This window comes from Pinus tabuliformis, chromosome 3_1 (assembly GCF_031772625.1).
Source record: "Pinus tabuliformis cultivar Carrire ecotype Pingquan chromosome 3_1, CPIR1, whole genome shotgun sequence".
NCBI lineage: Eukaryota > Viridiplantae > Streptophyta > Pinopsida > Pinales > Pinaceae > Pinus > Pinus tabuliformis.
In genome coordinates, this window is record NC_142301.1 from 659390771 (window position 1) to 659403301 (window position 12531).

General features: G+C 33.7%; 1 protein-coding gene across 2 annotated transcripts; it reads right to left on the minus strand.

Moving 5' to 3' along the window:
- Window positions 1–1454: 1454 nt before the first annotated feature.
- On the minus strand, window positions 1455–6898 carry LOC149188802 (putative LRR receptor-like serine/threonine-protein kinase At5g48740). Of its 2 annotated transcripts, XM_089411702.1 has the most exons (15): window positions 6575–6898; window positions 5819–6362; window positions 5206–5684; window positions 4997–5123; window positions 4824–4895; window positions 4607–4675; window positions 4451–4522; window positions 4267–4335; window positions 3895–4127; window positions 3550–3758; window positions 3264–3390; window positions 2812–2880; window positions 2455–2644; window positions 2219–2351; window positions 1455–2080 (listed from the first exon to the last, which is right to left on the minus strand). In XM_089411702.1, the coding sequence occupies exons 1-15, from the start codon at window positions 6675–6677 to the stop codon at window positions 1730–1732; spliced, it is 2847 nt and encodes a 948-aa protein (XP_089267828.1). In that variant the 5' UTR covers window positions 6678–6898; the 3' UTR covers window positions 1455–1729. The 2 variants fall into 2 exon arrangements, with proteins under 2 accessions (XP_089267828.1, XP_089267829.1); XM_089411703.1 differs by lacking the exon at window positions 4824–4895 and having other exon boundaries at window positions 1461–2080.
- Between the last annotated feature and the right edge of the window lie 5633 nt (window positions 6899–12531).

A 12531-nucleotide genomic window follows, 5' to 3' on the forward strand; every position in this document is an offset into this window, starting at 1 on the left:
AAAGTGTAAATTCAAGGATTAGAGCTATTCTTAGTCAAATTTTCCATCTGGTCTGGTACCAATTCATGATTATGGAGAGTGACAATGGCTATGGAGGGGAAGAGCTCGACAATTTGTTGGTTCGCCTGGCAGGTGCCTTGGAATTTTTCAGCGAGTTAATTTCTTGACATGTAGAGACGATATTGATGGAGTCTTAGGCGTAGTGTGAGCTCTTATTGTGGAGAATTGGCCTCTGGGAGGTTAAATGGATCATTTGCAACTGGTTAATGAAATTGTGAGCTTTCAGGTTGCGAATTTAGCACCAACAGAAAACACTGATGCAGGTGGGGTTCGTGTTGGAGAAGATGAGGATATAATGGAGCAACATGTAACTTCTGAGGAATTTAAAGAGGGAAACCTTGTCTCTGATGATGGATAGGAAGCCATCTTCCTACAACTCGAGTTTGAAGAACCGAAAATCCAAGTCACCCCAAACATGGAGGATATATAGTGATATGCCCAGTAATTAATATTTTTTATTATGTTGTGTAAATATGCAGTGCCTCTAGGTGTTTTTTGGTTGATCTATGGAGAAGATATTAATAGTCCAGGAGATAATCGTGTCAATTTTTCATAGAGATTTTGGATTTTAGAAAATGATTTTTTGGTATATGGTGTACAAGGTTATGACTTTCAAACCAGAATGTTTTAATACAATACTGTTTCCTTTAAAAAACTTATTAATATAAATTCAATATATTACATACATTTAAAAATGTTGACATAATATTTTATATTATATTTATAGAGTTCACATCAAAATATTAAAAATAAAATAAAATACTTTATATTTTAAAAAATAATTTATTTTCCAGCAAAAAAATAAATATTTTTTATAAAAACTAGTTATATAATTATTTAGTTTTTTCCACCCGGAAAAAAGTATGGCAAACTTCATTATAATATATAGAATATTGTAAATATTAATTTGGTCACAATGTAATTTTTTCACAACTATAACTATAACAATAACAATATAATAGACAAATTTCTCAATGAATAAGATTATAAAATATCATCCCTATTTAGGTTTCTCATGATGTACTTATTAAGAACCACATAACTTTTTCAAAAGTGATTTTATATAATTACATTACAGATGGCCAACTTGGATGTACCATTTAATCGATTATAATATAGAAAATGGTGATGCTAATCATGATTAATGATTTTTTCGTTGATATCGATAAAGTTAAATTGGGCACCGGGTCAGGACGGGACATGTCCATTAGTACAAACATTATACAGTAAACTTTCTGAGATTCCAGATATGCTTCAAATCTGTTAAAAATCATATTAATATAATATAATATTTTTAATCAAAAGAAATTATTAATTTGTAAACATTTTAACATGGAAAATTCTAAAACTGATATGAAGATTTAAAATACACAATACCTATTTAAAAGAAAAGTTTCAGCATAATGTATGATCGTGTATATACATCCACGTACCAACCCAAGATTTGACGAGATGGTTACAGTTTGCGTTTTCTTCAACGCAGAGACAGAAAAGTTCCACCTCTTCAGCATATAAAGAATATAAGTTTCACCAGTTTTTACAGATGCGTGCGACACAATTATGTCAAATGCACGACATAAACCCATATTGTAAATCATGCCATCACTAGTACCTGTAGGTTTGACTTCTTGGCCAACTTCCCTTCCATCCATATCAGCAACGTGCCAACCTACCTTCCATCCATATCAGAAATATTGGAGTTGTCACTCCACTCCATTCCTACGTGTGCAGTCGAATCCACGGATAAAGAGACTGGCCCTGACGACAAATCGCTAATTTGAATACCAGCTTCCTCTGAAATTGAAACAGAAGCACGATGATCCTCATGTTTGATAGCCTCTTTCAGCTTGGCCACTATCTCGCTCACGTTCGGCCTAGACCACGGTTCAGCGTCAACACATCTCATCGCTACTTTGGCAACACTAGTGATAGATGTCATGTCGTAATCTCCACCTAACCTCTTGTCAATGATTTCTGATATTCTGCTAGGATTATCATTCTCCACTACATACGGCTTCACCTATAAAATATGCCCAAAAATATGGTTAATCTTGCAGAAGATGCACTATAGGTCAACACCATATTCTATTGTTGCTGGCTTTAAATATTATTTTGATGGCAACATTACTTACCCATCTTTACATAGGAGAATACTTACCCATCTAACGATGTTCAGTTCTTCTGCAGGTAGTTTTAGATCTATGGGTTGTCTACCACATATGATCTCCAGCAAAACCACTCCAAAACTGTACACATCACTCTTCTCCGTCAACATTTGAGTGTTGAAATACCTGTCAAGTGCCCCCACCAAAAAGTTGATAAGTACCATGGAAAAGCAAAATAAAATTATCTCTACTTTTAATAATGACTTGCAAGTTATTATGTCTGACATACTCTGGATCGAGGTATCCTGCAGTTCCTTTTACGGCAGTGGTAACATGAGTAGCCTCCCCATCAGTTGTCATCTTGGAAAGACCGAAATCCCCTAGTTTTCCATTCAAATCGCTGTCTAACAGGATGTTGGCGGTCTTGATATCCCTGTGAATTATTTTGGGGGTGCAACCAACGTGCAGGTATTCCAGTCCTTGAGTAGAAACCACAGGTGAGTAACGTGAGATACGTGGTTACGGATTATTTGTCCTATGTAATATTAACGAAAATCTAAAAATTTACTCCTATATTTACTGTAATCGATACTCAATTAAGATTATAAAACGTTTCATGCACATCCAAAGTAATTAAGCGAGTTACCTTGAGCTGCATCTAAAGTTATTTTGAGTCTGGCTCTCCAATTTAGTTTGGAATGATGTGCGTTAGGGCCTGTAAAAGAAAATCAGAGTAAGTAAATGCGTGTTGGTTAGGGTAACTATTATATTGATTTAAATAATAATTTTTTTTTGTTCATGTAATGAGTTTTGAGATTATTGTATGTTTAATATTTTTGGTTTGAGAAATAGTGACTCACCTTATTTAAGTTATCAAAATTATAGGATGGTATTGGGCCTAGGTCAGATCAGTTAGATTTTAAATGGGTGATCTTTACATCAAATATCTTAACAATACACCCATTAGTCTCTATTCTATCCTCAATAAGCAACCTAAATAAACATAACTCTCAGCAATTCCAGTTATTTAAATAAACATCTCATATTTACAATTAGGTAAATTGGGTTAATGGCAGAGGTGAGGAAAATATAATTTACCAGAAAGATGATCCCTTAAAGACCCTTCTGCCATATAGTCGTAGATAAGCATAATTTCTCTTGATTCGTTACAATATCCCAGTAAAGATACCAAGTTCTTATGATGGATTCTGGAAAGAAGATCAACCTGTTCCTCCATTAAAATCAGAGTGTTACTATATCTATAATACTCATGAGCAGAGCCAAAACTATGAGATTACACATTGTTACATTGGATCCAAATTGACCCTTATTAGATCATTCCAATGAACCGTATTATATAGTTGAAAATATATCTGAGAATCACCTCATTTAAGAATTCTTGAACCCCTTGTTGGGAGAACTGTGAGAGCAATTTGACGGCTATGTATTTTCCTTCGGGCAATTTACCTAAAAACACCGCTCCAAAACCTCCTCGTCCGATCTCCTGGCTAAAGCCTTGTGTGGCCGCTATCATCTCATCTAGAGTGAAGGAACGGGATTTTGTTGAATTTGGCACGGTAACCATTGAGTAGTCTGCAATCCATTCAGGAAAATAAAGTTACTGAGAGTCAAAGGACAAAAAATCATTCAAAGCCAATATAAAATATTTTCATTTACAGAGAAGACTACCACTATGCATCATTTCAAATATATATATATATATACTAACCTTGGTACAAGTAAGATCTAGGTTCCATTCCCAGTCCACTTCTTCTGCTGTCAATACCCTGTTCTTTTCGCCCGAATTTATTGCGATACATAATAATAGCTACTATCAGCGCTAAAGAGATTATTAATATTCCGCCTAGTGTTATTCCGAGTATAATCTTCAATTTATTCTTCTTTGTAGTATGCAGGGTGCATTTCCCCTTATGCATAGGTAAGTGGGGGTTTCCACAGTAACTGTAGCAGACCAATGATAGACATTTTCCATGAATTTGTCCAGTAAAAGTAACTAGAACCTAAACTTATGAAAAAAAATTACGAATCTCGAATGAAATTTATGTCAAAACATAAGGAGTATAAAATAGAATATGATTACCTAAATTTCAATGATCCATTGAGAAGTTGGACAGGTATTACACCGCTGAAATTATTATTCTCTATATTCCTGTGAAAGTAAATACAGCGGTATTTATAAGTTAATTCCATTTAATTGAGCAATAATTATGACAAAAAAAAAAGAAGGAGAAGAAAGTAGAGATGGAGGAAAGAGGAAGACCGACAATTCTTTTAGGTTTTTCAGTTCACATAGCCAGGACGGAAGAGTACCGCTCAGGTTGTTGTTTTGTAGATACCTACAAATTTAGCAGAGTAAATTTTAGTTCTATGAAAATGCATATGCTCACAAAGTGAAAATTGAATGTTGAAAAGAAACTTACAATCTCTCCAACATGGTTAAACTGGATAAATTTGGCAATTGCCCTATCAAATGATTATTGTAAAGCGACCTGCTAATTTCAACACAAATGAGTAAATGCTGAATAGTATTATCTGATACAATATCCAAGCATAAACTATGTTCCCCTTCAGAAGCCTAATAAAAAATTCTTCAAATTTGGGTTACATTTTAGCTAAAACAGGTCAGTTTTTTCTTACACTTCAACTAATGCCGTCAACTGTCTAATATCGTCGGGCACCAATCCTGTAAGATTCTTTCCTGACAAATCACTGGTAACAATACGACTTTCGTAAAAACAAAATTAATTTCACTTATAAATCTCATCAGTTTTATGATTTCAACTGTAAACGAATGGAATAATTAAACTTACATTTCCGAAATTCTTATGGGGTAAGTGCTGCTTTCACACACAATTCCATTCCACTGGATCAAAAAACAAGGATCAGAAATCCAATCCTTTACGCCAAACCTGCTTTTGATAGCCTCAAGAGCTTTGTCTGCATCATTAAAACTAATTGGTTAGCAATTTAATCAGAATATCTACAATTCCAGACACGAAACATTAGCAAGGTAACTTACGATCTTGCGCATATGTTGCCGGTTGGGTGTCAACTATTTTGTAAGTCTCAAAAGCGTTGATGATAGGACCACTGGTAGCGTCACTAGTGCTCACCAAGGCAAAGTTGAAGTCCTCTGCTTGGTTGGATATGAATGTTCGCTCCAGGGTAGAATAATTGCTCAGAGAAGTAATGGCTTCAGACCGATTTTGACCATTTATTCTCACGGAAAAGGATCTGTGTTCAGACATATTTAGCTTCTCGATCTCTGCAAAATATAACAACAGTAATAATTTGTGACCATTGGTCGGTCCTACAGTGAATTTAAAACCATCATCCATGATAACTGCCGCCGTTTGCATCACAGCAGGTGGAGGAAGTTCCTTGGTATTGTTGGTTGAAATGGTCTCATCACAACTTACAAACCGAAGAGAAATAGAATTAGAAACAATCAAATCTGAGCTATATTTCCAGATCCGGTCGAACTTGTCTTCAGGATACCTGTTTTATAACACATACAAAGCCATTAAAATATGACTCTCAGATTTCCATTAAAAAAAATGTCATTACCAGTACTTGTTACCTATATTTCTAAAGTAAAATACTTGTTACCTATATTTCTAAAGTAAACTCACCTAAGCATAAAATTTCCACCGACATCATATCTCCATACTGAAATCAACATTGTTCCTGGCTTAGCCTGTTCATACATGCCTGCTTGGAGGGTCCTCAATTCGATAGCAGAGATAAAGGGATCATCAGCTTCCGAGGTTCTGATCAAACAAATGTACAGCACTGTGCCAGAACTAACCAATATTCTTTCTTTGTAAAGTGGTATATCTCGCTTTGAGATCGTTACATTTCCTATAGCTAACATACCAGTTGTCTCAACAGAGAAAGCAAAGCTTGGAAATTGTTGGGATCCACTGTAATTTCCAAACATAAACCATAATCTTAAGAGGTAAGGCACATTAGGGGTCACAGGCAACTGATAGCAAGACTTTTTGAGAGGCTTTGGGAAAAACCGTAGAGTATCCAAGTAGGAACCGCCACTGTAATCATAGGCGTCCCTGATGTCTGCTGTTTGACCTACGTCTATATAATTAGCATCAGTGACCCATCTTATGTTTTTTTCTCCACTTTGATTTGTTTTCCCTCCGCAATCGATACTCAAAAATCCTTCCACACGAACAGAAATTTCTTAATAAAATAAATCTTGTCAACCAAATATAACGATTGAAAACAAGAAGATATCAAATGACTATTCAACCAGAAACTCCACGAGTGTTATAAAACATCAAAGAAATCACATGCCGATACTGATAGGTAAAGAGAACAGAAACATTACAACATTCCTGGCAACGGTGAACAGAGGTTCCATTAGTACATACCTGGTTGAGCAGTTATTAGAGCCAATAAATTCAAGAGGACACCGACTGACGCTATCCAACTGCTCCACTTCCCGTAACGAAATTTGTCCACAGTTACACCCATTTTTAAAAAAAGTAGTCCGGTGATCTAGATTGAAAGGAGTAGGATTCGAATAAATTGTTTCCTACTTCTAAGGAAACTGAAAGTGTTCTCTAGATATGATTTCTCGGCCTTTTTGCCTCTGGGTGACCTCTCTGTGAAGTCGAAAACATTTCTTCAGAGTTCCTGACTCTCTGTGTGGCTGTATATTTAATGTCTATGTGAATGATAAACATAATTGCAGCGTTGATTGCGTTTACTAACTTTTATGTCCTTACTTTTCAAACGATTCCCACGATAGTGGCATAGTAAGTGGGATTTCTTTTTAATATATTTATGGTTTTATTTATGGTCCTTTTCCATTGATAAATTTTTGGTTGTTTTAAAAGTAGTGTTTTAATAAATTTTTGGTTGTTTTAAAAGTAGTGGTCAAGCTATATTTTGATGGTTTTAAAAGTACTGTTTTAATAGTTTGAAACATGTTTTGAAATTGTTTATGTTTTTAGATAAGTTTTATTTGTTTGGATATAAGGAAATATGTTAACAGATTAAGACTTAAAGTTATTTGATAGGTGTGAAAATTAGTTTTCTTAGGGACTTTTCGTAGGTCATTCCATGTGATGTGGTTTTATATTTGAAGAGATGATTGTCTTCATTGTTGGTTTGGCAATACCGGCATATGGGTAATGCCTCCAAAGATTTGAACACGGGTACCGGTGGGACTACCTGCAAATTGATTCCAAACACTTTTAATATCGGTGGGACTACCTCCAAATCGATTCCAAACACTTTGAATAGGGTGGGACTACCTGTACATAAGGAAAACACTTTGAACATCAGTGGGACTACCTCCAAATCGATTCCAAACACTTTGAACACGGTGGGACTACCTGTACATAAGGAAACATGTTAACAGACTAAGACTCAAAGTTATTTGATAGGTGTGAAAATTAGTTTTTTCAGGGACTATCAGTTGGTCATTCCATGTGACGTGGTTTTGCATTTGAAGAGATGATTGTCCTCATTGTTGGTTCCATGTGACATAGTTTTGCATTTGAAGAGATGATTGTCCTCATTGTTGGTTCCATGTGACATAGTTTTGCATTTGAAGAGATGATTGTCCTCATTGTTGGTTTGGCGATACCAGCATAATTCCATGTGATGTGGTTTTGTATTTGAAGAGATGATTGTCCTCATTGTTGGTTTGGCAATGTCGGTATTTGGGAGATGCCTCCAGAGATTTGAACACGGGTGGGACTACCTGCAAATCGATTCCAAACACCCTACAAATTGATACACCAAAATATAGGCATATGGGTAATGCCTCTAGAGATTTGAACATGGGTGGGACTAGAGTTGGTGATGGGACTAGCATTCATATTACTTGTATCTTCCTACACTATGGGCATATTGGTGATGCCTCCAGAGATTTGAACACAGGTGGGACTCCCTGCAAATCAATTCCAAACACCAAAACTCCAAAGGCCGAAATTGTTTTTGCTTCGGTAAGAGTTTGTTTTCCTTGATGTAAGAAAACATATTAATGGCCATAAGACCAAGAGTCACTTGGTAGGAGTGAAAGCATGTCTCTTAGGTACCACCACCTTGGTAATTCTAGATTTGATAATGGTAATGAGTTAACGTGCATTAGCATATCACAATCAGTTATCATTGTCATCATTGCTGATTGATATGATAGCTAACTGAAAAATGAATAAATAAATAATCATCTCGCTAGTTTTTTTTCCAAATTTACTTACAAATTTGATTTGTAAATTTAATACATTTTAAGTCCAAAACACTAAATATATTTATATATGTACAACCAAATTTAAAAAAATATAATAATAAATATATAACCAAATTCTACTAAAATAATTTAATTAAACAAAACTTAGTTAAATAGCTAAACAAAACTTACATTGATAATAAATTATTTAACCAAATTCTCGAAAACTCCCCGATATAAAATAGTTGGACAAAGCCTACATAAATAGTTAGACAAAGCCTTATAAGCCTGCATAGTTTTTAATATGATTTAAAATATTTAAATATAAAATTTATTTAAATAGACAAAGCGTTTTTTAAATAAAGTAAGATTTTGAAATGGGTTAAAATTTTTAAATATGTTTAAAAATTTTGATATAAATTTTATTTAATGTAATTTTTACTATAATTTAATTAAAAGCATTAAATTTTAAATAGTTTACAAATGATTCAAGTAACATTCTATTACATCTCCGTGCAGGTTAAAATTATTCAATATTATTTTATTTCAATATCATTTATTAAAGATAAATTTTAAAATATAATTATTTTTTAAGATAATTTTAATATATTTATAGAGTCCTTATAATATTATTTTATTTTTTAAATTAAAACTTTTAGATAGGACAAAAACCATAATGTCGATCAAATTATTAATAAAATATTCATATGAATGAGATTTCTTCCCTTATCGACTTCACATAGAATAATTGGTCTGAATATATTTTTTTCAGCAGGTTTTTTTGATGGTGCTGAACAGGGGGAGATGTGGATACGGGGTATGGATTTGCATTGGAAAAACCAGTAATATTGGATCCATTCGGGAGGGGCAGAGGAACTAACATGAAGGCTAAGGCAATTTCACTTTGGGGTTTACTATGGCTTGCTTGTTTTCTAGATATACAAAATTTGAGCATCTACAGAGACTCCGAGGCCATCATCAATCATGTGTTGGGAATCTCCACAATTTCCCACCCACACCTATAGGTTAGCTCTGGAACATCATTCATCTCCATGGCACTCTTCTGGGGGTCACCATTCTGCAATTACAGATGGAGCACATCGCTATTTTTGCAATTACACATGGAGCACAACACTATTGTTGGTGCCATGTCTAAGATGAGACTTTTGGCTTCCAATATCTGGAGATGGATGGTTGCTCCATGGATGTTGGATATTTGCCATTCCCCTGACAAGGGTTTTATGTTGGTATTATCCAATATTGTTATGTTTTAACTTCTATGCGGTATCACATTTCCCACTGTTTCACTATTTTTAAATATGCTCTTACCTTATGTGTATATAGACATATGATAAACGATTCTACTCAATTTTTTATTTTTTTATCTAGTTGTTTTTTAGCTTATACATGAAACAATATAGATATGTGGGCACTTGTTAAGCACACACTAAAATTGATATACTATTTTGTACATAATTGCATTTTCTATATAGATTTCTCACATATATGTAAAATTTGATACAGTGTGTCCCGATAAACCAAATGTACTAATTTACACTATTCAATAAAACCAATGATTTTTCCTTACTAGCTAAAAAATCTTGCTCAGTTTTTATCAATTTTTTAAAAGCGAAGTGTTTAGTCCAAAATCCAAAGATTCTTTTCTTTATTGCACATCAAAATCAATCCTACTTTATTGGATTGTCTTTTTTGAAACCCAATATTCTTAAATGTAATTTTCGAATAAATAGTACCGGGTATAAAGTCCAATCATGTACTAAACAATTTTTTTAATAGATTTAAAGAATGAATTCCGACCTAGTTTTGGTCAATTTTTTTTTCTAAATAGTCATCCTAAACTATCAAAATTCCTTTTAATTCGATGCAAATCAGAATCAGAATCTTACACTATCTTACCTGCCTCCAACAAAGGCGTAATGTAAGTGATCCAAGTCAAACAAATTTGACTTCCAATTATTATACCCGACAAGATATATTGTGATAAATATGATTGAGATTATTTTTTTGGCGTCATATAAATCAAAGGTTGGGCGGGCTCGGGCCAGTCAGCAAAAGAAATGTTTGTAAATTTATTTATTTTTTAATTTTATATTAAATAAAATCTCTTTAAAAATTCAAAAACAATTTAAAAGTTTTTGGAGTTAGAGGAAAGGGTCTTGGAGTCATTACATGTGTTTGTTTAGTTAGTAGGTAATATTGTGAGAAAATAATATGTGGACAATGTTGGTAAGTTCAAAATAGGTAATGAGATTCAAAACAACACACGTCCATACCTTCGATAGCGCAGGGATTATAGCAATCCTTGACCTCGGATCTTGAATATAAAAGTTATATATTTACCCCAGTTTTAACAAAATAAAATAATTTGTATATTTATATAATGAATAAAAAATTATTTATTTGAAATATGATTGGGAAATAAGATTTGAAGTCTTATTGCCACTTAGTTGCTTTTATCCAAAGTTTAAAAAGAATATACATATCCAAAAGTTCATGCATTTTTAATGTTTTTGTCTCTTCCATTTTTAAGTGCATATTTAAATATTATATTAGGATTCTTTCATAGTTTTAGTGTATATCCAAAATTTACGTTAGACTGAGAATGGTGAGAAATAAATTAGGTTGAAACAAAGATACACTATTTCATAATAATGGTTATTTTTTATAAATAAAAAATTTATCATCTTTTTTGATACCTATTTTCTAAAGGTGTTAGATGTGTACACACCTAATTAATATATTTTACTGTTTCAACCTTCTTAAACCATCACTTTTGCCGAATGAACACATGTCACTGCCTTGGCTTCCCACTGCTTCACCTACATAAGAACTTGCCTCACTATATCAAGCTTTGCTTTCGCCACTCGCTTTTTCTATTCTTTGAAACTAAACATAGTTTTGGATTTGGTGGTATTGGAAAGTTTTCAACAGGAGGAAAGATTTGAAATATGTTTGGGTAATAAGATTTGAGGTCTTATTGTCGGCTTCGCTATTTTTATCCAAATTTTACATTAACATTCTCCCACAGTGTGAGTGCATATCTAAAGTTTGCGTTAGGCTAAGTCATGGTGAGAAATAAACTAAGTTGAAATAAATTATCATATTCATGGTAGATTTTTCATAAATAAAAATTATACCACCGTTCCTACCACCTATTTTGTGAGGGTGTCAGATGTGTAGACACCTAACTAACACGCTTCACCGCTTAAACCCTCTTGAACCATCGCTTCTACCCAATAAACACCTCTCACCGCCTTAGCTTCCCAACACTTCACCTGCATAAGAACCTACCTCACTATATCAAACCTTGCTTTTCCCACCCACTTTTTCTATTCATTGAAACTAAACATAATTTTGGATTTGGTGGTATTAGAAAGTTTTCAATAGGAAGAAAGTTCTTAGATTATATTTCAATGTTTGGTGTTGGTGATACTATTGTGTGTGTTTTGAACCTTGAAAGCAAACCTCTAGCAGAACTTTCATTTCTAAAGAATGGGACACAACTAGGAGTAGCTAAACGATTTGATCCAGGTCCTAAGGGTTTTAGGGTCACAGACAACCCCGTTAAGAAATTGTCTTTGGAATCAGTGATATTTCCATGTGCTTTTGAAAAATGTTGTGTTACAGATGCAATTCAACATTAAGTATGGTCTTGTTCCACCGAAGGTTACAAGCCTTGGAGTGATGCACTTTGGGATGGGAATGGGATAATTGACCCTCAATTTAGCAGTAAGAAGGAATTTGAAGTGATAATGATGGTAGGGTTTCTAACAATGGGAAAAACCACCTTGGATGAGAAGCAGGAAAAGGTCCATCTAGATAAGTGATATAGGGTTCTTGGGACAAATTTAGTGCTTGACCAAATGAAGGTACAAGCCTTTGGTTTGTAATTTACAAGTTATGTTATAACTTGTAAGTACTTAATGGGTCATTAAATTTTTGATATCCCAAATAGTAATATCGCAACAGTCATGGATGGTGTATGATGTCATAAAGTATAACTTTTTCCACAATTTGAAAAAATAGAGGTTTGAAATTTTACTTATTGAATCTGCTTTATGTTTTTTATAGCTATATCAACAAAAACTATACAGACATTCAAGACTCAGAAATTATGATTGTTTTCAC

Coding starts and splice junctions, on each gene's coding strand:
- LOC149188802 (XM_089411702.1), bottom strand. CDS start 6,677: ATGGGTGTAACTGTGGACAAATTTCGTTACGGGAAGTGGAGCAGTTGG. Junction 4,676..4,823: donor TTGACGGCATTAGTTGAAGT/GTAAGAAAAAAC, acceptor TGAAATTAGCAG/GTCGCTTTACAATAATCATT. Junction 4,128..4,266: donor AATGGATCATTGAAATTTAG/GTAATCATATTC, acceptor GGTCTGCTACAG/TTACTGTGGAAACCCCCACT.